The sequence below is a fragment of the Leishmania braziliensis genome, chromosome 32 (genome assembly GCF_000002845.2).
Source record: "Leishmania braziliensis MHOM/BR/75/M2904 complete genome, chromosome 32".
Lineage (NCBI taxonomy): Eukaryota > Euglenozoa > Kinetoplastea > Trypanosomatida > Trypanosomatidae > Leishmania > Leishmania braziliensis.
Genome location: NC_009324.2, coordinates 254,151 through 281,159, shown reverse-complemented (window position 1 = coordinate 281,159; position 27,009 = coordinate 254,151). Strand labels below are relative to the sequence as shown.

At 55.1% G+C, this 27,009-nt stretch overlaps 9 protein-coding genes across 9 annotated transcripts; all 9 read right to left on the bottom strand.

The window, feature by feature from the left end:
* Positions 1–287: 287 nt before the first annotated feature.
* Positions 288–1,178, bottom strand: LBRM_32_0850 (putative cyclin 9; the record flags this gene model as incomplete). Its single annotated transcript, XM_001567392.1, has 1 exon — positions 288–1,178. The coding sequence occupies one exon, from the start codon at positions 1,176–1,178 to the stop codon at positions 288–290; it is 891 nt and encodes a 296-aa protein (XP_001567442.1).
* A 1,608-nt stretch (positions 1,179–2,786) lies between these two features.
* LBRM_32_0840 (putative RNA binding protein) lies at positions 2,787–3,494 on the bottom strand (the record flags this gene model as incomplete). Its single annotated transcript, XM_001567391.1, has 1 exon — positions 2,787–3,494. One exon carries the CDS (start codon positions 3,492–3,494, stop codon positions 2,787–2,789), a length of 708 nt encoding a protein of 235 aa, XP_001567441.1.
* Positions 3,495–4,099: 605 nt separating this feature from the next.
* On the bottom strand, positions 4,100–5,272 carry LBRM_32_0830 (conserved hypothetical protein; the record flags this gene model as incomplete). Its single annotated transcript, XM_001567390.1, has 1 exon — positions 4,100–5,272. The coding sequence occupies one exon, from the start codon at positions 5,270–5,272 to the stop codon at positions 4,100–4,102; it is 1,173 nt and encodes a 390-aa protein (XP_001567440.1).
* A 1,120-nt stretch (positions 5,273–6,392) lies between these two features.
* LBRM_32_0820 (conserved hypothetical protein) lies at positions 6,393–8,174 on the bottom strand (the record flags this gene model as incomplete). The annotated part of the gene is made up of 1 exon (XM_001567389.2): positions 6,393–8,174. The coding sequence occupies one exon, from the start codon at positions 8,172–8,174 to the stop codon at positions 6,393–6,395; it is 1,782 nt and encodes a 593-aa protein (XP_001567439.1).
* Positions 8,175–10,657: 2,483 nt separating this feature from the next.
* Positions 10,658–12,103, bottom strand: LBRM_32_0810 (conserved hypothetical protein; the record flags this gene model as incomplete). Its single annotated transcript, XM_001567388.1, has 1 exon — positions 10,658–12,103. The coding sequence occupies one exon, from the start codon at positions 12,101–12,103 to the stop codon at positions 10,658–10,660; it is 1,446 nt and encodes a 481-aa protein (XP_001567438.1).
* A 1,750-nt stretch (positions 12,104–13,853) lies between these two features.
* Positions 13,854–14,204, bottom strand: LBRM_32_0800 (U6 snRNA-associated Sm-like protein LSm4p; the record flags this gene model as incomplete). The annotated part of the gene is made up of 1 exon (XM_001567387.1): positions 13,854–14,204. The coding sequence occupies one exon, from the start codon at positions 14,202–14,204 to the stop codon at positions 13,854–13,856; it is 351 nt and encodes a 116-aa protein (XP_001567437.1).
* A 910-nt stretch (positions 14,205–15,114) lies between these two features.
* On the bottom strand, positions 15,115–16,011 carry LBRM_32_0790 (conserved hypothetical protein; the record flags this gene model as incomplete). The annotated part of the gene is made up of 1 exon (XM_001567386.1): positions 15,115–16,011. One exon carries the CDS (start codon positions 16,009–16,011, stop codon positions 15,115–15,117), a length of 897 nt encoding a protein of 298 aa, XP_001567436.1.
* A 4,695-nt stretch (positions 16,012–20,706) lies between these two features.
* On the bottom strand, positions 20,707–21,408 carry LBRM_32_0780 (putative ubiquitin carrier protein 4; the record flags this gene model as incomplete). Its single annotated transcript, XM_001567385.1, has 1 exon — positions 20,707–21,408. One exon carries the CDS (start codon positions 21,406–21,408, stop codon positions 20,707–20,709), a length of 702 nt encoding a protein of 233 aa, XP_001567435.1.
* Positions 21,409–26,725: 5,317 nt separating this feature from the next.
* LBRM_32_0770 (conserved hypothetical protein) lies at positions 26,726–26,917 on the bottom strand (the record flags this gene model as incomplete). Its single annotated transcript, XM_001567384.2, has 1 exon — positions 26,726–26,917. The coding sequence occupies one exon, from the start codon at positions 26,915–26,917 to the stop codon at positions 26,726–26,728; it is 192 nt and encodes a 63-aa protein (XP_001567434.2).
* Positions 26,918–27,009: the final 92 nt, after the last annotated feature.

Genomic DNA, 27,009 nt, shown 5'->3' with positions numbered 1-27,009 from the left:
ACAAGAGCAAAGAGGCAACTAAGGAGCGACGCTGACGCCGTGATCACGCCAACATACCGAATCAGAAGACTGAGAAGGCCAGTGGGCAGCTACCAGTCAGTACACACATACACCATGACACCCTCCTAGCGTCACTTCCCTTCCCGTCTTTCCACCGTCAGAGATCACGAGCCGCTGGAAGGAAGTTCGGCGCACCTCACGAAAAACTCAAGTGCAAGTTCATCAGACTACAAAGCCGTCCGCTTTGCTAGTTTCCTCAGGCCTCGCCAAGTCACCTCAGAGGACTCTCACTGCTCCGACATCTTCATCAGCGGAGTAAAGTCGGCGCTGGCGCTGCTGAAGACGGAGCTGATGACACCAGCGTCATTACCATGTTGCGATCTACGGCGCTTGTATCGCGCCTCGTTGACATCGTCGAGCGCCGGCACGCCAAACTTCTTGTGTAGGTACGCGAAGACGTCCATGAGCACCGCCGTAATGCCCTCCAGCTCCGCCTCATCGGGAAACTCCGCCCCTGAAGCGCTCCAGGTTGACTGAAAGGCAGGCACCAGCTCCTTGTGCCCTGCCGTCACGATCATGTAGAGGATTGTCGTGCACAGTTGCTGCATCGACACCTTGACGCACAGCGGTGTGACAAAGGAGAAGAGAAATACGCGTCGCACCGCCGTGCCGATCTCCTGCTGCGCAGCATACGGCAGCTGACCCGTCTCAGTCAGGGTCTGCACCGACCGCAGAGTGTCAGCAAGGGGGAAGATGCGCACAAAGTCAAAGCGGATGGTATCGCACAGCACCAGCTCCACATCCAGCACGGCACGGCACCACTGTTCCAGCTCTGCTGGAGGAGTTGTGTTCGCATCGAGGTCAAATGCAGCCTCCACCAGGCGCGCCAGCCGTATGTGAGCGTGCTCCACCTTGGCAGCGAGGAAGACGCACGTGGTGGCCAGCACGATCTCGTTGGCTTTCCGCAGCCCGTGCACGGCAACAAACTCGTGCCAGTAGCACAGCGACGTCAGCAGAACACTCTCGGTGAGGCGGAACTTACGCACAAGGTAGTCCGAGATGACGAAGGCGGACTGCGAAAGGCGGAAGTAGCGGCTGGTGAAGGAGGGCAGGTAAGGAGCAGCGAAACCGGTGGACGCGGGTGAGCTGTACAACGGCGACAGTGGGTTGGATGACATATTGAAGTGCAGCGCTGGGGCCCGTGTGCTGCTGCTTACTCCTAGAAGATCGTGTGGAAAGCGAGAACGGGGCAGTGCCAACAGCCAGGGGGGCTGAAGAAAGCGCAAGCAGCCTGTGTCAACAGTGCCACCCACCCACCCACCCACCACAGAAGCTCCAGTCACAACTGTCGGTGCGAGAGAAGAGAAGAGAGAGAGGAGGGAATGAAAAGAACCCCCCAAAAGGCGTAGGTAGCCTTTCCTCTATTGCATGCGCCCCGATGCGTGTAGGACTGCTTCCCTGCACTTGCTTCGACTCGCCTGCTTCGCCTCCCCCGCTCGTAGCTAGTCGGGAAGGGAGGCGGTGTCGGCTCACCAAGTCCCGATGCACACCCGTTAAAAAGGCACGTGTAGACGAGTGCGCACATGGGCCCCATATGTGTGTTTCCAAGGGAGGAGACGAAAGGGAAGGACGCCGCCGCAGAGAGGAGGGAGAATAAGAAAGTGGTTAACGGAGATTGTCATGACGTGCACTGCATCGACTAGGGCATCATCACGAGGTGAGGTGTGAAGGAGCTTGCAGCTTCTGCCGAGAGCAGCAGCACAACAGCTGCTACAAACCAATCTGAGGAGTGTGGTAGACCGGCGGCCGCCCCACCGCTGCATCGCGGATGGGTACAAGACGTACGATTAAGTCCATACAGCGAGCGCCGCCGTGGGGCGGGGGTTACCTGTCAGACAAGTTGTACCTGTGTGACTGAGTCTTAACGCGAGTCCTTACACAGAGGGAGAGAGAGAGAGATAGACATGCACATGTCCATGTGCACACCCAGACACTTTCTGCTTCCTCATCGGCGTTTCCTCGTGTGTATGTGTGGGGGAGGGGGGTCGTTCTGTTGTTGGTAAAGGAGTGTCGTGAAACAAAGGATAAAAAGGTGCATAAGAAAATCAGCTTGCATGGCCCATGCACGGCTCTCTCTCTCCCCTCCCACCCTGTAAAGAGACGGGAGGCGTTCAAGCCGACCAAACGAGGGAGGACAAGAGAAGGCATGCTTAAAAGGGGGAAGAAGAGGGGAGGGCGAGTTACTTGTATTGCTTTTTGGTTAGCTTCAGCGAGTGCCGTTCCCCCCGAATGCGAAGGGGTCAGTGTTTCCAAGTGCATCCAAACCAGAAAAGGAAGGACGCGGCACAAAGAAAAGGGGGAACGGCTGAGTGGAAGAAGAAATGCGTGCCCACACCACCTTCCTCCACACACACACACACACACAGACAGACAGAGACACCACAGAGCTCCGTCATACCTTCGCTCCTGATTTCGCCTTCTCTCCCACGAGTGCGCGCTCGCCGGGCACATCTTCGTTACCCTCCGTCTCCCTTGTGTTTCTTTTCTCTTCGCCTGCCCTCTCTCGCAGTGGGCCGGAGAAGGAAAAGAAAACAAAAGAGAGAGGTGTAAAGGGGGTGGAGATGAGCGACTCACAGCGACTCGAGGAGGAGGGAGCGTGAAGAAGTGAGAAGGCGGATAATGTGGATGTGTAATCGTGTGCGCGTGGGTAGGCAAAAGGAGCGCGAGACTCACTCTCTGCCGGAGATTCCGGGCACCATGCATCACGGAGGGAAGGTTCTACCGCTTTAGTGGCGCTCATGCTCCTTGTGGTGGCGGTGAGCGGCAATGAGGACCTTGGAAGCCTCCTGGCGAGCACGGAGCTTCTCCAAAGAGCGAGCGGACAGCGCTACACGCAGCGTGTGGCCACGGAACTCAACGCCGTTCTTCTCCTCCACGAACTTCTTTGCCGCCGCGGAGGAGCTGAGATAGGCGTACACGTAGTTCTGGCGGTACGTGCGCAAGCGCTGCACCTTCACACCAGCGAACAGCTCCATGATCTGCTGCTTCGTTGTCGAAGCGCGGAAAATGGGGCTGACGAACACACACGCGGAGTTCTCGTGCGCGTCCGGCTTCGGGCTGGTCTTAGCGGGCACCACCAGCACCGTCTGGCCCAGCACCTCTTTCTCGTTGAAGAGGTCAATCGCCTTCTTCACAGCGGCGGAGTTGTCGAAGAAAACGAGGGCGTAGCGGCAGCGGCGCAGCTGGACCTTGATCACTTTGCCGGCGGCGGAAAAGACATTCGTGGCATCGGCGACGGAACCAGTACCCCAGTTCTTCACGTACACCCCGTTGGAGGAGCCGGAGGCGGGACGGGCAGCGGGGGCGGCGGCCTTCGGCGCGGTCTTGGTGGACGGCTTCGTGGCAGCCGCCTTCGGCGCGGGGGCCTTGGCGGCAGGCTTGGGTGCAGCCTTGGGGGCGGGCTTGACGGGCTTAGAGGCGGCCTTGGCGGGCATGTTGGCAAGTGAAGAGGTGTAAAGGTTGTTTTTTTATTACTCGAAGGTCGAGGTGATCGCTGAGAGCTTAAAGCTGGACGGCGGGCGTCAGTTGGAGACGAGTGGCAGCAGAGAGTGAAAAGAAGGTGCCGCAAAAGCACGTGTTTTGTGTGTGTGTGCGTGTGTGCGTGCGTTCGTATGAGTGGAGCACGGAAGGACCAGAGAGTCGGCAGGGGTGCGAAAGAGAGGAGGGGAATAAGAAAGTCAGCGTCTGCATGAGAAGCTGAAGCACGAACAACGACAGTTGAAGAGCCCTCGACCACATCACTACCACCAACCGATACGCAGCTGAATACAATGAACACTGCCAACTCGCACAGAAACCCCGCAAGATCCACCGCTTTAGTTTTTTGGGGGTTTCTTTTCGTTCTCCGCTGCTTGCAGGTCGTCTCATTCTGTTCACGTCCAGAGCAGCCAAGAAGTTGGTGTTCCACAAGCAGACAAAACTGTTGAGAATTGAGGAGGATCGGCCAATGTGTCACCGTTGCCTGCTGGCGCATCACCACCCTGGCAGGAGGAATGCGCCTCCCAAACGAGAAGTTTCCACGGTACACATAGAGATAGCATCACCGTGCGACTGAAGAACAAGGCGTGCAGGCTAGCATGACAACATAGGGGAGATTCACCGTGCGATTGAACGGCACCCATTCCGTCCACGTATAGAGGTACAGCAGAGGCTGCAGTCCTTGTTTTGCCAAGGTGGCCGCCTCAACGCCACTTACACCGGCCAAGTAGAGGCTGTGTGACACCATGAACGACACTGTGAACGGATTGGACTCGGCACCCACCGCACCACCACCTCGCGGCAGCAGTGCACCCACGCACTCGTATGCGAAAGAGCGACCAGGAATGCCTACCAGCTTCACAGCGCACTCACGCGCACCCCAGTGCTGCGCCAGTACTACGGCGGCATATGCGTCCGCTTCGCTCTCACATGGCGTGGGCAGGTGCTCCCACCACCCATCGCGACGTCCAACCGCCTGGCATGCACTGACGTCTTCGCTGCCGTGGCCGGCCTCGGGAACCCCCACCTCGGCACCACTTTCCGGCGGCTGTTTCTGAACACACGCCAGCCCACGCCGCACATCTTCGGCAGACACGGCCGTGATGCACTGAGGCATCCACCGCTGCCCGAGTCGGGGAAAGCGGCTTCGCACGCGGTGGACCTCTGCCACACTCACCACGTCGATCGCGTATGCAAACGCGGTGGCCGTCGCATCCGACAACGAGCAATGTGCACGCACCACATCTGTTCCTCTGCAGAGTCTCTTTGGCGAGGCATTAGAATCGTTAGGGGAAAAAGAGTCGGGTGACGAGACGGGCCATGCCACCGACGCCGCTACGGAGTCCTCGTGCGCAATGCTCAGGCAGCACCCGTGCAGCATTGGCGCCGCCTCGCGACGATGGGTGAAAACGACGGTGGGTGCCTCATTCGTTTTGGGACTGGTGAGGGTCTTGCTTGGCGACAAAGACGCAATCGCCTTGGAGGCGGCAACGCGAGAAAGCACAAAGGGGAGTCGGTGTCGTGGATGAAGGTCGCCAGCGGCGGCGCTGAACACTTCACCCTCCCGGGCGCTGTAGCCTGGCAGCCCACACGTGCAGAGGGAGACAAGAGGTGGAATCTCTGGCGCGGGTAAAGTCAGCTTGGAAACGGCAATGGCCGCACGTGAGAAGCACGCGGGCAGACAATGGATGCGGCACGACACATACGCAGCTCTTCTGTCACTCACCCCCGGCATCCGGGAGAGAGGAGCAATCAGTCGGAGAAAGGGGACCACCAAGACCCAGGAGCATCCCGGTTCTCTCGCGCTGCCACTGGTGCGGGGAAGGGAGAAAAGAATGTTGTATAGATATGGTGGCACCGCGCAGCGGGGCATAGAAGAGGGGCAGGGGGAAGCAGGACGCGTGCAAGCACAGGAGAGTAAGAACACAAGCCAGATGGCAGAGCGGTGCAGTACGGAGAACGGGAACACATGTCTCACTCGCCACCAGCACGCCACAGTACGCTTCATGCGAGAACCAACGTGACGTAAACCTTGAAGGGTAGAAAGAGCGAAGATGCAACCAGGCGTACGCTGGCTCACGCAGGAAGCCACGGTGTTCTTCTCTCGAAACGCGAACAGCAGGGACAGGAAAATGGGCCTTGTCTCGCCCCTTCTCCGTCTCTCACGTCCAACACGTGCATGTGGGGCAAAGACACATTCGATACACACGATGCTTCCCTCACGTTCGCATGGTCTTGTGCTGCCTCTATCCTCTTTGCGGAACGTGTCATGAGTGATAAGCAGTGTTGCACTCGTGTATGTGTGTGTGAGTACGCAGAAGAAAGAGGATGGAGAAGATGAAGGGGACGCAGGTGGGGCAGGTGCACTGATCCCCTTTTATCTATTGCAGTAACCAAATGACCAACTACATGCGAGACGGCGGCAACCATCACAGAAGGCGCTTCGGTGGGAGGTGAAGGGCTATGGCTGGAAGCGCCAGTATATGGCGCACGTCTGCACCACCACAATCCCTTCCTCCTTCCCAGACTCCTTTCAAACGCGCACACAGTAGAACCCCCCCCCTCCCCACCTCCCTCCCACGCTACGCAGTCAGCGCGAGACTCCACAACGAAGAATCGAGTAAGAAAAAGCTGTAAGATTAGCCTCATCCTATTCAATGCGCAGCGCAGCGGTGGCTAATGTACATCATGCGGAGAAGAAAAAGATCACCAAGGAGGCAATTTAGAGGGATACTCACAAGGGAAGAAAACACCGAGAAGCATCGTGGCACGGTTTATGGGGGAGGAAGAACAGGTTGGAGCAGAGTAATAAAATACAGCGCAGAAGAATCGGTCACTTCCTGTTATCCCTCGTCTTACGACTTCCACTGCTGAGAGGTCCGGCGCGCCTTCCACTCCTCAAAGCGTTCCCACGTCTCCTGCTGCATCCTAGAGCTGCGACGCTGCTGCTGTGCCCGTAGCTGGTTCGACACGCGACCTACCGCAGCGCGCACATTCTTCTCCATCCGTAACGTGGTGCGGTCCGTCACCTGGCGACTTGAGAATATGGCGGGGCTATCGCTTAGCTCCGCTGACCCAGCATCCTGGGGGGCCGATATGGGCTTGGCGAGGAGTGCACTGGAGCTGATGTCATGAAGCACGTTCTCAATTTCCATCTCCATCTCCTTCAAAACGTCATCATCCAACCGCAGAAGCTCGGCAAGGGCGCCGAACTGTGGGGGGAGAGGTGCCTCGGGTGACATCGCAATTGGGTCGGTGGCATCGCTGTTGCAGCAGGTGAAGGAGAGCCCACCAGACGAGTGCGATGCCGCGTTCTCGAGCACCTTTAGGGCGGCAGTCGTGGAGACACCGGCAGTGTCGCTATCAGCATCGCCGCTGCCAGCACCATCCTCCGCCTTGCGCTCTGCTACCGCCTCCTGCGCCGCCGCCTGAACAGCTGCTGCCACAGCCACGCGCTGCTCGTGGGCGCGGCGGTGCGCCGTCTCGGTCACTGACAGCAGCTTGTGAGCCTCCTGGAAGAACTCCTCGGTATCCCAACGAGCCTCCTGCTCTGCCTTCTCCAAAGCATCACGGGCAACACCTTCCTCAGCGTCTATGGCGACGCGGTTGTCGCGGTCGCGGCGTCGCCGCTGTTTCAGCTCCTCTAGCTCCTGTGCGCAGCGCAGGTCCAACTGCTGTGTCAGACGATCCCGCACGACCCGCTGCTCCTCACGCTGCTCCGTCAGCAGCGTCACGCACTGGGTGAGATGTGCACGCTTCTCTTCGCGGATCGCGGCACGCTCGGACGCCTCGCCCGCGTCCCCGCAGCGTCCCCACGCCTCCACCACACGACGCTCCTCTGGGAACACGGGGCGCTCATCGAGGTAGGTGAGGGCAGGCAGATGTAGGATCATGTTGCGCCGATAGTGACGCAAGCGGTGGGACAGTCCGTTGCCTTGGAGATAGATGACGCTGACCAGTGGGAGGTGCTGAAAGAACTGCGCGATGGCAAGCGGGTCCGGCTTAGGCAGCGCAACCACCGTGGGCGGCATAGCGGCGGATAAGACGGCGCCGGTGTCTGCAGCGTCGACGATGCGAACATCATCAGCGGCTGCAGTGTCTTCTAACTCTCTCGCTGTTGTCGTGGCGACGGTAGTGACAGGGTTTGCGGTGGCACTGCCGGCCGGCTCGCGGGAAGCCTCGATGCGGTTAAAAGACAAGTCGACGCTGGTGAGGCTACCAGCCAACTGCCAGAGCTCCTCGCAGACTTCGAGAGAGGTGAGTTGGTTATGGGACGCCTGCAGGGTCTCCAGCGACGGACATCCCGCAGCAATGCCGCGCAGAGAAGTCAAGTAGTTGTGCGACACGTTCAGGACGCGCAGTCCGTGGAGAGTTGTCGTCAATGAAGAGAGTGACCGGATGAAGTTGTTCTGCACGAAGAGCGAGACAAGGCTGTCTTTTTGACTCGTTAGGCCGCTAAGCTCAGAAAGCGCGTTCTGCTCCAGCCACAGCACCTTCAAGTCCGTGTACGGCTCCAGGTTCTGGATCGCAGTGAAACCACGGCAGTGAAGAAAGAGCTGGTCGTTGAGGTGCGGCGCGGCGTAGCCCCCATTGGCCTTGCAGGAGGCCACGATCACGCTATTGGTCATGTCCGCCATCTGGCCTTGCTGCTGCCTCTTGCGTTTGAAAGCGAGAAACGCGTCGAAGGAAGTAGAGGGCGTCGGCTGAAGAAGACAAAAAAAAAAATAGACTGTGTTATCTCTGTAACGGCAGAGGGAGAAGGGAAAAGGGGAAAACACGAAAGGGATGCACAAACAAAACACTCAGCAGAAAAGGCACGAAACGCCAGCGCAATTTTCGGTCCGCGGTGCCATTCGAATGCGGACGCAGAGTTTGAGGACGCGACTCTCGGCGAGAGAGAACAAAGACAACACAGAGAGAGAGAGAGAAGTATACTGAGGCACAGACACTCACGGAGAGGTAAGAAGGGAAATGAAAGTAGAGGGAGTGACAGAGGTGTGTTGTTGGAATTTCTTGCACGTCAAAATGCACAGCGAGAGAAACTTGTTTTTTACAGCAGGCGCACAGCATGGCGTATCAAGGGTCCCCGCCGTAGCGCGCATCTCTGAGAGTGAGGCTGTGCGTGTGAGTCGGTGCATAGCACCTACGATCAGTACACGATCGCAAACGCATACCTGCATACAGAAGCGAGCCTCGCTACCAAAACCCTCTGCACCACTGCCTACGTAGCCATGTCCTGAGTGAGTGAGATGTCGTTGTTTAGAATAACTACAACCTCCCTCTCCACATCACTAGTGCACATGAGCATCGCAGGAGATGGAGAAGAAAAGTTGAAGTGCCGCTCCACTCACTTTTGCACATCTCAGAATCGACGCAACGAGGAGCAGGCTAGGGAAACAAGACCAACGGGGGAGACGCAGGATGCCAGTACGACGGTGACAGCGGCGGCAGGCCTCGTAGGACGACGAAAAGGGCAACGGCATGCCCCCTCGATAGTCTTGACTTGCTGTTTTTTAGTTGTTGTCGTGTCTTTGTTTGTTTGTTGTTTGTTGTTGCGCGTTGGCGTTGTTAAAGTCTTCCCTGTCTCCTCTCGTCATTCCTCGCCCTCCTTTCACGCCTTCGTTCTATGGTCAACTCTACCCCCGCCCACTCGCTCTCCACCTCACGCTTTTCTCTGTATCTGTGCTCAACCTAGTTGCTGGCCTGTCCTACACAAACCGCTAGAGACCTTCTGCAACGGCTTCGCCTGCCGTGCTACCTCGGTTAGTGTCCAGATATATAGATATGGGAAAGCGAAGTCGCAAGGCGTGGAGTGACCAGGGCTTACACGAAGCGAGCGATCAAGGGAGAGAAGTAGGGGGGGCAGTGATGGAGTGACTTGAGGTGAGAAGGTCGAGAAAGGAGTACAAAGATGTCCAAAGGGGCGAGGATGAGAGACGGAGAGAGAGAGAGAGAAGGGCAACGACGAGAGAACCAAAGCGAAAAACAGAAACATAACAGTGGAAAGGCAGTCGAAACACACACACACACACACACACACACACACACACAAGTGCATACAGGAACGTACAAAACGGGCAGACAAAGCACAGGCACGGACACGCACTACAGCACACGGGCACATATACATAGGTCGTGTTAGCGGTGTAAGTCCGAAAAAAAAAAAGAGCAAGAGCAACAGCGAAAAGGCGAAGAAAACAGAGAAACCCAAAAGCACCGGTATCCATACTCGCCGTCCACGGCGACGGACGCACTCACAGAGAGAGGGAGGGAAGGAGGGAGAAACGAGTGCGCCAGAGAACGAAAAGAGAAGGCGAGAGAGGCAATTAACCTGGAAGGAAACAAAAAAGCAGCGCACACACACAAACAGAGGCCCCCCTTCCTCCCTCCCTGACGAGACGCAACGCCATGCGCGCCTAGGCTAACATCAGACGTACACACGCGCATGCTCGCACCGCGAGGATTCAAGTCTTTGCCTTTCAGGCATCCTTCATAGGTATAGCGGAGACTCGAATACACGCGGTGCGCTTATGACGTGCGAATGATAGAGCACAGACCAGGTTGTGAACTCAAATGCTTCTCTCTCTCTGCTAACAGCATCTCCATGTTTTCAATGTACAAGCACTTCTACCAACCACCACAGAAACACTAGTAGTAGAAGAACCCCATCCGTTGATGTAAGAAGAGAGGGCGCATCTCCCTCATGCCAACACACACACACACACACACACACATACACCCTCTCCGTGAGACGGGCAAAAGAACCAACAACATCAACAACAAAAAGAAGAGCGAACACAGGAGAATCGAAGAAGGCACGCCCACACACACACACACAGGCGGACTTGGGCCTGCCTGTGTGTGTGTGTGTGGGCGTGCCGATCCGTTCGTCTCCCACCCTCCCCCCTCGTGCGCACAGGCACGCAAACAAACATGACCAGCACGTGCCGGAAATACCGAAAACGACCGCAAAGCGCAACGAGGGAGAGGAGAACAGAAGAAAAAGATGAGAAGCGTGTCCCACGCCGCACACAAACACACAGACGATTGGGGACCACACGCGCATACATACAAAGCGCAAGCCGACGCATCCACGTCGCGATCCTCGGCCCTGTGGCACCTATATGCTACCAGGGGACATGGTGTACCTCTGCGGATCAACGTCCGTCGTCATCTGCGCCACCTGCTGCACACGATCAAAAACACTGTCGAGCATGGCACGCAAATCAGCGTAGCTCACGACCAGCACCGTGTTGCTGGTGTCCGTACCGATCAGTTGGATCGTCTCGTCAGAGCCAATGTCCAGCTTGTTGAGGCAGTGGTACACATGGCCCCAGTCCACGTTCACCCGGTTCTGCTCATCCACCTGGTTGAACAGGAACTGGTTGAAAAGGCGCAGAACGTAGCGCTGATTCTCCGATGTATACTCGTGTACCTCAGCGGGCGACTCTAAAGCAAAGCTCAGCTTGATGAGCAGGCGCATCACACGACCGTTGTGCATCTCCTTCTGGCACTGAGACATGAGGAAGTCTGTGTGTCCCTCCTGGTGGCCCACCTCCATCGACATGCGCTCACCAAGTGCGTGACACAGCTGCGCCGAGTCGGCGTGTCCCTCCAAGCATGTCTTGATTAGCTCCCAGAAGCTTTGTGAGAAGCCGGGCAGCGGCTGCTTGTTTGTGAAAGTCTCCAGCTTGACGTTGAGGTTCCGAGAGGCGAGCTGAAAGAGGATGAAGCCGAGGGCTTGTATGTCTTGCTTCATGAAAATGTGCTGCTGCACCGTCGCGCTGCGCGGTTCTAGTAGGTCAGTCAGTCCCAAGCCGGTGAAGTAGAATCGGCCGGTCGTCTCGACGTAGATGATCTTTGACCAGTGCAAGCCGTGCAACGGGATGAGGGTCTCGTGGAAGGAGCGGAGTAGGCCTACGAGCTGGCACGTGAAGGACCACAGCAGCCCCTCCGTCGCGCGACGTCCCTCCGTAAAGAAGGCCTCCTGCAAGCCCTTTGCCCCTGAGATGTAGCGGTACTCCATGATCACGTCAGTGCTGCCCATCACGAATTCCTCGGTAGCGAAGAGGTTCGTCAGTGGCACCAGGTTGGGGTGCCGGTACTGCCGCAACGCCTCTTTCACGGCCGCACACTCCTCCTCCTTCACCAGAACGTTCACCAGCCGACGCAGGAGAATGTCTTTGCCGGTGTACCGCGCACTCGTCTGGTATACCTGCATGCGCACCTTGGGCATCATCACACTCGCCTTCGGCTCCGACTCCAGGTTGTAGATGGTGGTGTACATGGAGAACTTCGATGACGTGACGTGTGTGACCGGGCGACGCGGCCGCACCGAGTGCGGGGTGGTTAGCGAGTTGCGCACGGAGGGAGACATGAAGAGACTACTGATGGGTGTGTACGGCGTCGCGGGGAACGGGTCCGCCGTCATCGAAAGGCTGCCGTTGGTACGGTACACATCCATGTGGTGCTGCGAACTGTACAGGCTATGAGGTGACGGAAACGTTGGCGATATCATCGACGCACCATTCGTAACCCCGGGAATGCTACCAGTAACCGGGTTCATTCCGTGATGCTCGCCGCTCGCAGAGACTCTCGTGTTGCTGCTGTTGCTTTGCTGGCTAAGGGGGAGGCCGTGCAGGCCACAAGTTGTGCTCACGAGAGTGTGTCGGCTACTACCTAGCATTACACAGCACCTTTTTTTCCTTCACCTCCGCTGACTTGCGCTCTCCACGCTTGCAGAAGCACAAACGCAGTCGGAGGGAGGGAGGGAGGGCAGAGACAACTCACAGCGTGCAAGAGTACGCACGAGCAGGAAGGAGAATAGGGAAAGAAAGAACAAAGAAATAAGCAGATACGCCCTTCAATTGTCGATATCGGACTCAGATCAGACGTACACGCGTACACACACACACACGCATATACAAAGCCACAGACGCACAAGCGGTGCGCTTCCCTCTCTTGTGGGGGGAGCGGAGCGCAGGAGGCAACACCCACACTGTACCGCACCAGTCATGCACTGACAAGCACACACACACACAGAGACACACACACACACTCCAAGAAAAACAACAAAACACGCTCTCACGTGTAGTTCTAAGGTGTCCTCTTGCCCAAGACAGAGTGAGGGGCACGTGGGTGCATGAATGGGCAATGTGTGGGTGAGTCCATTGCATGATGAGTCCCACATGAAAGAAGAGCACCACAAAAAAAAAAAACAAGATAGGTGGAAGCAATGGAGGGCAGAGAAAGTGGAGAGCACCTTGTGGAGAGACACTGACAGAGAAAGAAGCAGGGATGGGGCGGAGAAAGAGAACAAGAGACGACAAAACACCGAGGAGTGTGTTAGAGTCCTCTGCAGCGGCTCTTTCCATTCGCGCACGCACCCGCACACGCAATCCCATAGAGAGGGAGGAACGGCTCCATACACGTCCCTCACTAATGAAGTTCTTCTTGTAGCCATGTAGACACACAGACACACACACACAATTGCAAAAATAAGAGCTCTTCGAGTGATTCGCCCTTCCCAAACTCTGCTCGTCGCCATTGTCCGCCGCAGTGGCACACATCCGTGCGACTACGCAGAGACCACAGGCACATCAATATAAACACACTCACTGCAGAAATTTCGGCACTAAGAGGAGAAGCAGAAGTCGTCTCTATGAGGCCTTACACCCAAGTGAAGTTGTGCCTCACAGTCAGCTCGACCTCTTTTCCTGTCTTTATCAGCGTGGCCATTCTCTGCCACACAGCGTGCACTCATCAACCCCACTCGGCCACCAGCCCATCGCAGGTCCAATCGCGTGGTGCGATGCCGCGCTAGACGCGCAGTAGAGCAGTGCGACGACCCAGCCATCCGAGCACGGCCGCAGACACGAACTCGACCCTACCCTCCGCCTCGCGAGTCGACTCACGGCCGCTCCCATCATGCCGGTCGCCTCTCGGGGCATCCCCCGGGGGGTGACGCTCGGCCTCCCCACACCAGCAGGCAGCGAGAGACTGGGTGGGACACGCTCGAGTCACGCCAACACGCTGCCGATCATATGAATGGCGCAGACCTGTTTGCTGGGGCAGGTCGCTCCAACGCCACACCGTCGAGGACCGGACCGCCGGCATCAGCAGCGATACGCTGCTCTGACTTTGTCAGGGCCTTTGATGCCTGACCCTGCCACCACCACCAGCAGCAGTGCTTCCGCATTGGCAGGCATAGGGGCTGCCTGGCCTCCCCACAGATCGGTTTACTGGGGCCTGATGCCACGCACTGAGGTGTCCACCCGACATCAGGGCGACAATTCGCCTCCCGCAAGAGAATGCTGCTACTTCCGCGGCCGCTTTCTACCTGCTGCGAATTTCTCCTTGTGAGCATCCGCGCCTTTGTTACCTGCCGCCTTGCGTTTCGCTGGCACCGGCACGGAGACGAGTGCACTGTCCGTCATGCGCACGTTCTTCACGCTGGCACCCCGAATAAAACACTCACGCGACTTCCAAAACGACTCGCCATCAGCGCCAGTGCGAGTACATTGTTTGATTACCACGTTCATGGCACGATCAGTGCGCATAACGGTGCCATTCACCGTCTCGCCGTCCGAAAGCTCGATGGAGACTTCTTTCCCGCGGCAGTTACGCAAGATCTCGATCGGGGTGATTGGCCGGCGTGCGGAGCTCATTCTGTGCGTAACTTTGTGTGTGAGGAGGCTGGCGTGCACGAGAAAAAAAACGCATTGTATGGCAATCTTTGCCACCTGTAAAGATGTTTGTGTGCACGAGTACGGGGAGGGGGATCCGTGAGTGCGAGTTAAAACAGAAGTAAAAGAGATCCGCGGAGAGAACCAGAAGGGGTGGAAAGACGGAGTAAATGCAAGGCAGTTGAATTGGCGCAATTGTGTGTTGGTCACGGAAAGGGGGGGGTAACAGTGGGCAAAGGAAGTGCAGCGACCGACACATTCTGCGCCGCCTCCGTCAAAACTGAGAACAGAAGATGAAGGCACCGGTCATCTCGCAGATGGAAAGCGCTACTGAGCGAGAAAGCTCCGCCAGCTGTCATAGCTACGGTAGAACTCACTTCTAACGGAGATTTGGTATGGTCCATCCAGTAATCCACGTACGCTCCTCTGATTCTGGATGTGCGTGTGTGTGTGTGTGTGTGTGTGTGTGTGTGTTGGAAAACAGTGTTACGAGTATGGCGATGCGCACCTTCAAAGCTGTAGACACTTCTCCCCGTCGTGCTAACAAGAGTTAAAGGAGAAAAGTAGCCAGCAGCGTATTTCTCACGCATGAGCGCGGTGTAAGGAAGAGGCAGAGGAAGAGTAGCATGAAGGAAGTGAAAAACACGCCAAGAAGAAACGAGAGGCACATAAGCTTCCTTCACCTCCTTCCCCTCTTTGTTGTTTCGCTCTTCGCTCCTCTGGGTGTGTGGGTAGCAAAGCAACGGGCAAGAACAGAGCGACACCCACATTTTACGAAACTCCTGCACTTGCCAAAAACAATCCACGAGACTCATCTTCTAAGACTCTTCTTTTTTTCCGCTCAGTCGGTGTGCCACCTCCCCCTCCCCCTCCCCCCCCCCAATCGACGCGATCATCTCACTGCTTGCTGAGCTGCACCTTGTGGACAGGCTCCTCTGTTCGGGCGATGCTCCCGCACTTCCTCTGCAAGATCTCGGAGCGCCGGGAACATGCCAATCATGTTCTCCATGTCCAAGTCCTCCAGATAGGAAAAGATTAGCACCTTTGCAATGCGAGGAAAAGAGCGGAAGCAGCGGAGCCGAGTCAGTCGCGTGCGCTCCTCCTCCACTGGAGCCCCAGCAGAGATACACAGTGAGCGTAGTAAGTTGAGAGACCGGAAGCTCTTGTAGTTGATGGTATTTCTGCCATCAAAACCCCAGAAGACCTTTCGACACGCGGGGCACTCGGTGAACTCGTCGTAAATCTCGTAGATCCTTGCAACGACGCGGTCGCGCATCTCCTCCTTCTTCACTGAGACAAGAAGCTCGTTGCACGACACGCAGCGGCGAAAAACCCGGTTCAGGTCGTACGTCAGCCCCGCCTGCTGAATGAGTTCAATCATAGCACGTTTGAACTCGCTGCTGCGCCACTGTTGAGTAAAGAGGCACTGCAACTCGACATCAGCCTCCTCATTGCCCTCTGAGTAGATGGACTCCCCATCTGAGTCGTACGCTACAACGTGACGCGCCGTACCCACCATCGTCTTTGCGGTGCCATACCGCATGGCGCGCACGCGGTGGTTGTGCGCGTGCGCGCTGCGTGCAAGTGGGCGACTACACGTCACGAGTGTTCGGCCCTCAGCGCAGGCAGTGGGGATGAGGTCGGCCTGTGGCACATCTCGCGAGCAGAGCGTATCGTAGCCCAGTAGACGGAAGTACTTGGCCACCTTGTTCATGCTAAAATCCATTATAAACCGGGGCTCCTTGCCCTCATTATGCGTGGAGGAGGAGCATGGCACCTCGCAGGGCATGGAGGCTAAACACTTCACACCGGAATCTCTTGACAGGATCGCAGGCAGTGCTTCGCCGCTTTCTGCCCTATGTGCCGTAGGAAACTCCTGGTAGACAAGGGCACAAAAAGGGCAGAGAAAAAAAAGAAGGTAGCGGGTCTTTGTGACCTCACTGAAGTCAACTAGGCGAGTGCTTGGGTGTGGGTGCTTCGGTGTTGTAAGCGCTTTCAGCAACGTCGTGATGTCGCTGCTTGTGCTGCTGGCCTTGTGCACACATCATTGCGCACGAGGGAGGAATCGGGAGACGATGAAAGATGACGACGCAGCAGTGCGCCAACGAAAAGAGATGGTGTGACATGGCACCGGTCATTCAAAGAAGAAACGAGCGAAGGAAATGAAGATGAGAAAAGGGAAAAACCCAACATACGGGGCCAAAGAGAGAGAGTTACTGTAAACAGTCCGAACAGCGTGGAGAATGGCAGTCGTGGCGCAGCAGTGGTACACAGGAGAAGCAATGCTAGCTGCAGCGAGGAGGTGGAGAAAAGAGCACGATAGAATCGTTGAAATGACCGCGCACGAGCACAGAGGCAGCGAGCCAAAGCACAACACCATACACCCCTCACACACCCAGACATAGACGCATGCTGACCTTTCGCATCATCTTTTTCAACCTAAAGTGAAAAAAGCCACACACTGAGGAGGCAAAGGAGTGAGGAAGGTGGTACGCTTCCTCCACACAGTCACATATGGCGAGGGAAGGGGAAAGGTGCCCTCGAGTAAGCACAAGCACATATCTCCCTCATTGGAGCCTTCGCGTGTCGGTGTGTGTGTGGGGGACTCAGCATTACACTTTTCTTTCTGTCCATGATGAAAAATACAGAGTGCACTCTTTGCTCTACCACGTGTAGGACATGTTTTGGTGGTGGAGAGGGGTGCGCCGGCAGGTGCGCTTTGCAGTTCGGAGGCAGCATTGATGTGCGGATGCACATCTGGCGCACGAGCGGCATGCACCACTCAACGAGAGAGAGACAAGCAACAGTCCCTCAGCTCCGCGAAGAGGTGGCTGAAAACATGAGGAGCGGAAATTGAGAGGCTTGCTAAGCACACTCGCGCGCGAAGGAGAGCAAGACAAAAGACATGCAGATCTGAAATAAATGACATCCCCTCTCCCTATCGAGACGAAGGGACAGGGAGGTAGGGAAGTTATGAGGGAAGGAGTGCAGACACACGCACACACACACAGAGAGAGACATACACCCATACATGCACGGAGAGAAACAGACGCGTAACCAAAAAGAGCGGTCCACGATTCATCAATAAACGAAGATAAAGTGTGGTAAAACTGAGAAGATGGTGAAAGAGCGAATCAGACACGTGAGTGTCCAAAAAAGGTAACGAAAGAAAGGTAAGCCCACGCCTGGGCACAGGGTAGGGAGAGTGCGCCTGCGCGAGCGTGAAAGAGAAAAGCCAAAGCGGTCCAGCAAAAGCAACTACTTCACGTATGCAGACAAAGACACGTCAGTGGAAAAGAGTAAACGTTTGCAGGCTGGCATCCCTGTCCCTCAGTATTCAGAGACAGGATGAAAAAAAAGAATGAGGGTGAAAGGGTGAAGAGAGCAAAACAGAAAGAAAAATCAGCAGCGTGTGTCGACAACACACACACAGAGAGAGAGAGAGCCACGCGCGCACATTCAAGGAAGAAGAGGGAAGTAAAAATGAAAATAAAACGCGGAGAAAAGGGACGGTGAGTAGAAAAAAAAAAAGAAAAAGAGCTCTGAACAAGACAAGACGCAACCGCACCCCATGTCGCAACGAACAGCACAAAGATGGAGTAAAGTGAAAAAAAGACAGGGGAGAAAGACGCACACCGACACACGCGTCGCAGACATTTTCGGGTGCCTTACGTGTGTACTGAGAAGCCTTGGGAGAGAGCGAAAAAAAAAAATGCGTTTCTGTGCGCGTGACTGTGACTATATTGTTCCACCAGACAAGAAAGAATCATTCAAAGCAGCAGCGGGGGGAGAAAGTCTGCGAGATTGTCTTGCAGCGTGCGCGTCTACCAAGAACAAGCCAAGCAATACACGCATAAAACTATAACAACTTCTGTTGTGATACGGCTATACTGAGGAACCCGGCAAAGCAAGATCGTTTGGTGTCGTTCAGCCCCACTGCAATGCCACTCCATACAGCGCAGGATAGGTCAAGGATTACACTCCACATCACCGCAGCGCAGCAAAGGGTGAAAATAGAAAATAAAACAGTGGGTAGAGGAGTATGTTGGCTGAATCGTCGGCACCATTTGAAGTGAGCTGCTCCCAGCGTGATCACGACCACACATCTCTTCGGCACCGCTTCAGACAAAAACTGTCCACTGACACCAAGAATCCGCGACCGTGCCCGAGGGCAGACTGCAGGCTCGCTGTTTTCCCACAGAGCGGGTGCTAGACCCTGATGCCGCAGTGAAGCGGCTGGCATCATCAGGGAGTTTGAGAGAGCGGAAAATAGATGAGCGGAAATCGAAACAGCAAGGAAAACAGTGTGACAATAAGTAACAAGGCTCTAGCAAGTACTGCGGCGTTCGCCATGCACGCACACACGCACGCACGTAGAGATGCACATGACAAATAATTCGTCTCCCTGGTACTAAGAAAAAAAAGTCCAAAAGAGTCAGTGGCCGGTTCAGACGGAAGCGAGACAGGCATTGCGCGTAGCACATGAACAGGTGTCTGCACCCATCATGGAACGATGGAGTGCAGCTGTATACATAAGTGTGTGCGTATGTGTGCGTGCGTATGTGTGTGGGTGGGTGTGTGACAGCGAATAACAGTTGTGCTGCAATGGGCTGACAAGTTCAACAGAATGCCACGTGCCACTACTCTTTTTCGTCCATAGGCGTGCACCGCCTCATGTATGGAGAAACTGCGCAGAAGTGTCAAGCAAGCGAGCATGAAGGAAGCTGAAAGAGCTACGACAACCGAAAACATCGCAGAGAGAGAGCTGGTAGAGATGACGGCAGAAATGAATGCGTGCGAGCGGCGAAACACACACGCACACACACACACACACATCGAAGCGCGATGGCGCGCCTGAGCTAAAAAGGGGGTGGGGGAATGGGCAACGCTACTCAAGTGAACAAACAAAAAAAAATCGAAGAAAACAACAACGCCACAGACCAATCATGCCCGAAGACGACAGAAGAAAGGAAGACACCGAAGGAAAATGCAGCGGAGTCTGCAAAGAGAGAAAAGAGAAAAGGCGCGCACATCGGCGCACGCACGCCACTGAAACGCAGAGCGAAAAGAGAGGGAAAGGGTGAAGATGGGTTACTCTCGTTTTTGCCCACACGAATGAACAGGAATGAGTACCGACAAAAGTAAACAGGAACAAATGACCACTCTGCATCGCATCATCCGTCCACCGCTCCCGCTCGCCGTCTCTCACCTTTTTTTTTTCCAACACGTTGCACAGCAGGTCTCCTCCTCGTTCACCTCGGACTCCCTCCGCCTGTTGAGAAGAGAATCGCTTTACGTGCTGTTTGTGTGCTACCTCTGGAAGTGACCACCTTTTTCGCTGCGGTTTCCAGCGCCTTCGTCAGCAAAGTGAAAGACGGCAAAGGAGTAGGATAAATAAATAACCACAGGAAAGACAATAGAAGCTGTGGTGTGGTATGTGCGGTTGTATGCCCTGGGTATAGAGATCAGAGCAGCATTAGAGCTCGCAAATGAGCATCCCTCCCGCCCTAACACTTCGAGACCTGCACACCTCTACTGTCCATGGTTACGCACGTGTTTGGGTGAGTCACTGAATTCACGTTCGCGGTTCACTACACTGTACCTCGCTGTCACTCCTTTCTGTCCGTCATCCAAGCGGAGAACCGCACACAACCTCGGGCTCATCTGCAAGGAGAGTGGGGGACAGTAGCTGGAAAGGAGAGGGAAATGCACACTCACCGGCAAGCACGCGGAGCGCAAAGTTGAGAAAAAAAGCAAGAAAAATGAGCACCGATGCGTGGTCAGCTACAGCACAGACAAACATACAGTGGTCGAACGAACGAGACACAGCAGCAACACGTCGGCACGCGTTAGCAGACGCACATCCGAGTAAGCAGAAAGATAAAATCAGCAGCAGCAAAAAGAATTTTAAAAAATGTGATCCTCGCCGGCGAGTAAAGGAGAAGGAGAGGAAAGAGCGAGAAGAGAGTCGAGTAGATGATAGCCGAGAAAGGAGGGTTGAAGCAGAGATAAAACAGGTGAAAACAGCGAGAAAATAAAAAACATAGTAGAGAAGAGGGTGTGCCTGTGCGTGTGCGAGTGTCGTGTGGGTTGGCGTGAAACAATGCGATGGCGTGAACGGGCATGCAAGAGGGTGGGGAGTCTGGATTCAGCTCATCAAGTAAGAACACACACACACACAGCACACACACACACAACACACAGCATGGATTGATGGGGTAGCTGTAGTGTGTTCACTTCTGCATACATTCTTTGGTTCGTTGTTGAAGGCTCCCGGGGGGCAGCAGCGGCAGGAGCATATACCTCCATCTTGCAACAAAGAATCCACATGAGGACCTCAAGGGTTGCCTTGACAGATGAGTCTCCCAAAACGCACCGAGAGAGAGCATGAAGAGGGAGCCTACGACGGACGCATACCCCTTCATGAAGAATGCTCCAAGTACGCGAGTAGGCGGCGGGCATGAGAAGAGATGGCAACAAAGTATTAAAGGTCGATCTCCTCCGGCTCGTACTCGGCTTCGACGTCCTCGTTGCCGTCCATTGCCATGTCGTCGTGCATGACCTGATGGTCCTCTGTCGGTGTTACCGAGGAGTCCGTCAATACCTTTGAGTGCCCTGCATTCACAGGGCAGTCAGAGGCTGTGTCCTTGGCGTTGGTGCCCTCCGCTTCCCCATTGGTTCTGCTATGTGGCCTGTATGCCTCCGGGATCGACTCCAGCGCCTTCTCTGGCGTAGCATGCGTGCTGACATGTTCGCGGAGCAGCGCATCGAAGCCGACGCGGTCGGCGTGAAGAAGGTGCGCGGCTTGCGCATTCAGGGGGTCTGACGGGTTCGGGTAGCGCAGCAGCTGCGGCAGGAAGACGTCAAATATGTTCTCCAATTGGTACATGGGGGTCCAAGTTTGATTGATGACGTCGAGGCAGACGCTGCCGCTACGCTCGTCGACATTCGGGTGCAGGATGCGGTTGCAGAACCCAATGGAAGGTGATTTGAACGGGTACTCGGATGGTAGCTGGACGTGTAGTATCCACGTGCCATCCTCGTAAGGCGTGCCCTCCGGCCCTTTGAACTCCACCCAGAACTCAGCCACTGTGTCGGATGGGTACACCTTGCGCGTGGAGTTGCACAGCCGCATGTAGTCCATCTCCCGACGGCGGTTGCTGCGGAGGTTGCCTGAACCACTCATGGTGAATATGATGCGCGTATGTGTGTTTCCTTTCCGCTACTCTGCGATGGTGGAAACGGGAATCAGTGCTGGAGAGAGGAACAGCAGCACCAAAGAGAAAAGGTTGGTGCTGTGGGCTAAAAGAGAGGAGGCGCTAGGGAAAGTGCCTCTTTCCGTCTCTTGCCCCACGTCAAGTATCTGTCCTTTGCGATGTCGCCCAAGGAGACGCCAGTCAGAACGGGAGAAGGTGCCGGAAATGGATAGCGGAAGGTTTGCGCGCTGGCGTGGCGAAAAAGAGGAGAGAGTAACTGCGCAGGCGGTGAAGTGAGAGGATGTGAAGGGGAGAGCAAACAAACAAAAGTGAGGAATGCGTGTCTTGGTTGACTGGCTCCTCTCTCGATGTGCGTGCGTTTGTCCTTATAATTTGGTCTCTATACTCCTTGTCCCTCTAACGCTGTGTGTGTGTGTGTGCAGTGAAACGAAGAGGTCGAAGAGGTATAAGAAAAAAGCCCGTACGAGGCACAAGAGGCCCCTGCAGCTTAAAAATAAAAAAGTAAAAATAAAAAATAAAAAAGAGCGCACCAGTGGCGCCTCCCCCTCCCCCGAGTCTACAACAAAGTGGAAGGCAGCTGCGGTGCTGTTTCTCGCTGTTCTTTGTTTTTTTTTTTTTCGTTGGTCGTTTCTTTGGGCGGAACTGGTAAAGTGGGTAGTCGGGGGCAGAATGAAGTGCGTTGTATGCAGCTGCGGGAAGGAAGTGGTGCTGTGGGGGTTCCGGCTGGCTCTGTGGGACGCAGTGGGAGCCTGGGGAAGAGAGGAGGAGGTGGGAAAATGACGGCTTTCGAGAAGGAAAATAAGAAACAATATAGTGTTTAATTGGGTCGGTGGTACGTGTGGTACTGATGAAGAGACACTTGATGTGATGAGAGTGGAGGCGGCGAGCACTTTTACTCATGGCATACGATCGCACAAGTGGAAGACAAGGGAGCGAAAAGTCAAAAGAGATTCAAGGATGATGAAAGAATAGAGACCAGAGACACCGCCTGTGCATGTTAGGAAAAAGGCAGCGTTCCTGACTAGCACACATGGTAAGGGGGAGAGAACTAACGCCATTTCCGCTGCCCTCAACCTAGCTTCGGCGACGGTCCCCTGTTGCACAAACAGTTAGGAGGGAATGAAGAACGTCAGCTGCAGAGGAAACCTACGCAGTCGCGCGCAGAAACACACCAGTGAAGCTGGACGCCACGACGGCGCTGTCAGAGGCAATGCAGCGCTGTGCCGTTCTTTATGTGGACTCGCAGCAACCGACACTTCAGATGGTGCTCAAGAGGAGCCCAGCTTTGTTCGGTATGTAAGATTGGTTGCGGTACTCGCCCACGCACCTGCACACGCACGCCTATGAAGGAGCAGCCCGGAGGTAGGGGACAAAAGGAGCCCTGGCCTAAGCAGCACGCAGAGTACCCAAAACCAAAAGGGCATAGCACCAGCAGAGATGCACAAACTCTTCAGAGAACTGCAGAAGAAACGCAGATGTGCACACGTACACACACAGCATAAGCGCATCAGTAGTGACCCCCTCCCTCCACTCATAACCGACCGAAAACAAAAGCCCAAGGTACACACACACACACACACACACGCATAACCATACACAAGGAGAAAAGGAAGCAACACAAAGAGACCGAGGAGAGGAAAGCTCTGCTAACAAATCCAACGCGAAGGAGTAAGAAACGGCAAAGGGGAAAAGGGGGTGACAGACACCATGCTAAAGAGCTGAGCCGGGAAGTTCATGGGCAAACATATAGAGACATATTCACATCGAGTGGTGTCCGTCCTCCCCTCCACCGCTAGTTAAGCCGACTCTCGCTCCTCGACGTTAGACGATGAAAGACGACGATCACGACGACTTGGAAACAAAAAGAAAATGCGCCCCAAGGGGGCAGCGCAGTTGCACTTACACGCATGCACAAGTGCACACGTATGCATAGGTGCATCCCCAAACGAACAGCACCACCGAGAAAAAACTTGCTGAGCAACAGCCTGCAAGATCGAGCGCACGCACATAGAGAGAGAGAGAGAGACGCTAAACGAGCAAGAGAAGGCGAGTTCGAGAAATGGTGCAGGCACCGAAACAGCTACGGAAGGACGAGAGGCTCAAAGGAAAGCAACGAGTTAAAAAAGCGGGTGTGTCGCCTCACACGTCACTAGAAAGCACACGCAACACATTCGAGCGCATACAAATAACGGCGCAGCCTAAGGAAGCGAAACGATGAAACAACAAGAAAAACACAATGAAATGCACCAGAAAGCACGCCGGAACCAAGCGAAACAAACAATGCGAGCGAACCGAACTAGTCTCTAATGGTCCCGTCCCTCTCACTTTAGCCTCATCGGGTTCATCCCTGACATCAAGCCAAGCACCCAGAAAATGAAGAAACAAGGTGCGAGGCAGAACACGGCGCCACTGCCCTGGAACAAACATACGCAAGTGTGCCGGAGGGACCCAAGAGAGGCGCATCCACTCCCTTTTCTTGTACAGCTGAAGGGTGCGTGTATGGGTAAGGGGCCACTGGGCGGCAGTACCACACATTTTTCCGTCCAGTGAAACACCGGTGAGTGCGCCACTACACAGATACACAGAGACACACCTGTACGGATCCATTTCCACCCTGTGGAGCAGACGCACGTACACGCTCACTACACATGTGACTTCCCTGTCAGCGGGCACAGCACTAACTCGCAGTCCTCGCGAATCTCCATCCCACAGTCTATACAAATGAGGACAAGGTCGTTATCGCTAGGATGGGGCGACATTGCCATGAGCAACGACGGCGAAACAAAACGACTACGCCGACTCTCCAGCACCTTTGTGTTTAAAATAATGTCACCCTTGTTCGAGTAGGGCACGCGAAAGCTACCAGCAAGATCTATGCTGAAGGATCCATTCAGCTCCTCGGTGGCGCACGAGTCAGAGTGGCTGGGGTCGCCGTTTATCGTCGGGGGTTGCGGGTCTGGGTCAGACACATGCGTCGCCGGCATACCTGCAATTAAGGGGTCAGACACACATGGCTCATTACTTTCATGCGGATCCTCCTTGGGCGACTTCCCGGGGTCTGCCCCTGGTGGCGTCCCCTCCGCTGTCTTCCTGGTTAAGGTGTTATCGCCGCCGTTGCTGTTACTGATGCCGTCCTTACTGGAGGCGCCGCCGGTGTCAGCATTGATGTTGCCGTTACGTGGTTTGTCTTTATCCGATGCCTCCTTTGTGCCCTCCTTCGTCATCAACGACGTCTCACAGCCCATTGGCCTTGTACACTATCTCTTGAGTGGTGGATATGCGTGTGTGGGTCGCCGCCGCCGCCGCAGCAGCAGCACAAGAGAATGGGATAAAGGCTCGATTGAGGGAGGGAGAGCCGCGACGGCGACGCCGATGTGTGTGCGCCTTGTATCTCCTTTTTTGGGGGGAGAGGGGGGGCTTCAACATGGAAAACGAAATGCAACACCAACCGAACGAACAGAAATGGCAGATAAACCGTGCCTGAGACGTCAGCTGTGCCCAAAAGAGGGGAAGGAGGGGAGGAGAGAGGCACCAGCAAAGAGATGCGAAGCCCACGCGGCAGCTACAAAGTGAGCACAGGAGCACCCGGCAAGTGGACGATAGCGCTGAGTAGGGAGTCTTAGGGTAACAGAAAGGCGAAAAAATAAGGCGCTCGATGCGAAGAGAGAAATCCGTGGAACACAGGCGCACACACTTACACACACGTAAACAAAGCGGAGGGAACACACACACAAAAAAAAAGGAAAAAAATGGATGAGGATTGAAGTACGCACGCACGCGCAGTACTTTTCAAAAAGTGAAATCGACGCTAGTCGCCAGAGAGGAGAAGCAGGAGAAGGAAGAATGAGGTCTGCAGTCACGCAGAACACAGCACAATTAGCAGATCACGCGGTGGAAAGAGGGAGAAATAATGACAATGACGACAAGATAAAGAGAAGCACATGCGAAGGCGCACCAAGAGAGTGGGGTAAAACAGCGCAAAGTTGAAGAGGAGAAAAAAGACAGAGATGCAACGAAAATACTTAAATTTGACGTCTGAGCGCTTCTTGAGAGAGCAAAGAAGAGGACAAATGAGCGTCCGCCGCCAACGAATGCAAAGACGGGTGACAGGAAGAGTGTAAATCAAAGTACGCACAGACAAGCGTTTCTCTGTGTACTGCCCAGTCGTGAGCGCTGTCACCTCTCCGTCTCCCTTTCCCAGTGCAGAATCACGAGAACAGCCGCACCCACGCACACCACCACCGCCCGAATTGCCGACAAACGAACAACACAAGCCTGTGGCGCACTCCGATGCGCAACAACACACAAAAAAGTGTAGAAAAGAGACGACACGTGAAACGGGGACGCCCACAAGCGAACGAAAAAAAAAAACGCTTGCCAATGTGTGACTTCTGCACAACACCCCCGAGCGTGTGTATGAGTGCGGGTGTGAGTGGGCACACGCATGTATCGCTGTGTAGATCAGTTTGGTACAGGTGGAGGAGGAGGAGAAGGAAGAAGTACAGGCTGAGAGATGGAGGTGAAGAGGAGGAGCATTCCGCTAGCATCAAGTATGAGCCGGGGCCCTCACACACACGAAAAGAAAAAAACATGCGTCAGAAAGCTTGACGTTAGAAGAGAAGAAGCACGGGAAGCGAGGACGAAAAATATCCCCTGCGTATGACCTGGCAACACGCACACACCATCAGCGGCTCCCTCTCGATCTTCTCCGCGCATCAATTTGCGACCTGGTCTGCTCAACTGAGAGACTCTGCGCCCTCATCGCTGCTCTGTTTTCCATGGATTGTTTGTGTGGTAATTCATGAGAGTCTGCACGCATTGCATACGCGAAGGATTCTACCGCTAACACACGCATTTACGCGCGCACTCACGCGCCTTTACGAGGCAAAGCAAGATTGCCCCTCCGTGAAGGAGGAAGGGGAATTATTCGAGGTAGAGAGTTACACATGCGAGCTCGCCGTTTCAATCGTACAGTCGAGCCAATAGGGGGACTGCATGTTAGCACCCCTCAGCCACACACACATATACAGAGACACATAAATCTTCGCACGCCTGGCAGCGCCAAGACTAGACTCAGCGCGCTCGCTCTCTATATCGCTCCAACATTGAAACGGTGACGCTCGCTACGAATTTCAGAAGGAAAGGCGACGGAAAACACGCACTAAGAGCAAAACGCGAAGGACACAGTGTTCCCAGCAGAACAAGCACAAAAACTGTCAGTGCAGTCTCCCTCGCTGCTGCAGCCTGCAGACTCCGCCCCTCTTGTCGCGCAAGTATAAGCTCTGCTCAGTAGTTGTAGTCATCGCGCATCGCGTTGAAGGTATCCACGTGCTGGCGGATCTTACTACCGGGCATCCACGTCACGTAGTCATCTAAGCCGCGAGGCACCAGAAAGGCTGGATCGCGGATCTGCGTTGTGCCGACGCGGACATGGCCGTGGTGCACAATGTCGGCGCCTAGCTTGCAGTTCCCCGCCATCCTGAAGTCGCGTAAGAATTTTTTGGGGAAACAACTCTTGCATAACGCCTCTATGCTATATCTTTATCACTTTCTTAAAGGCCTAAATTTTT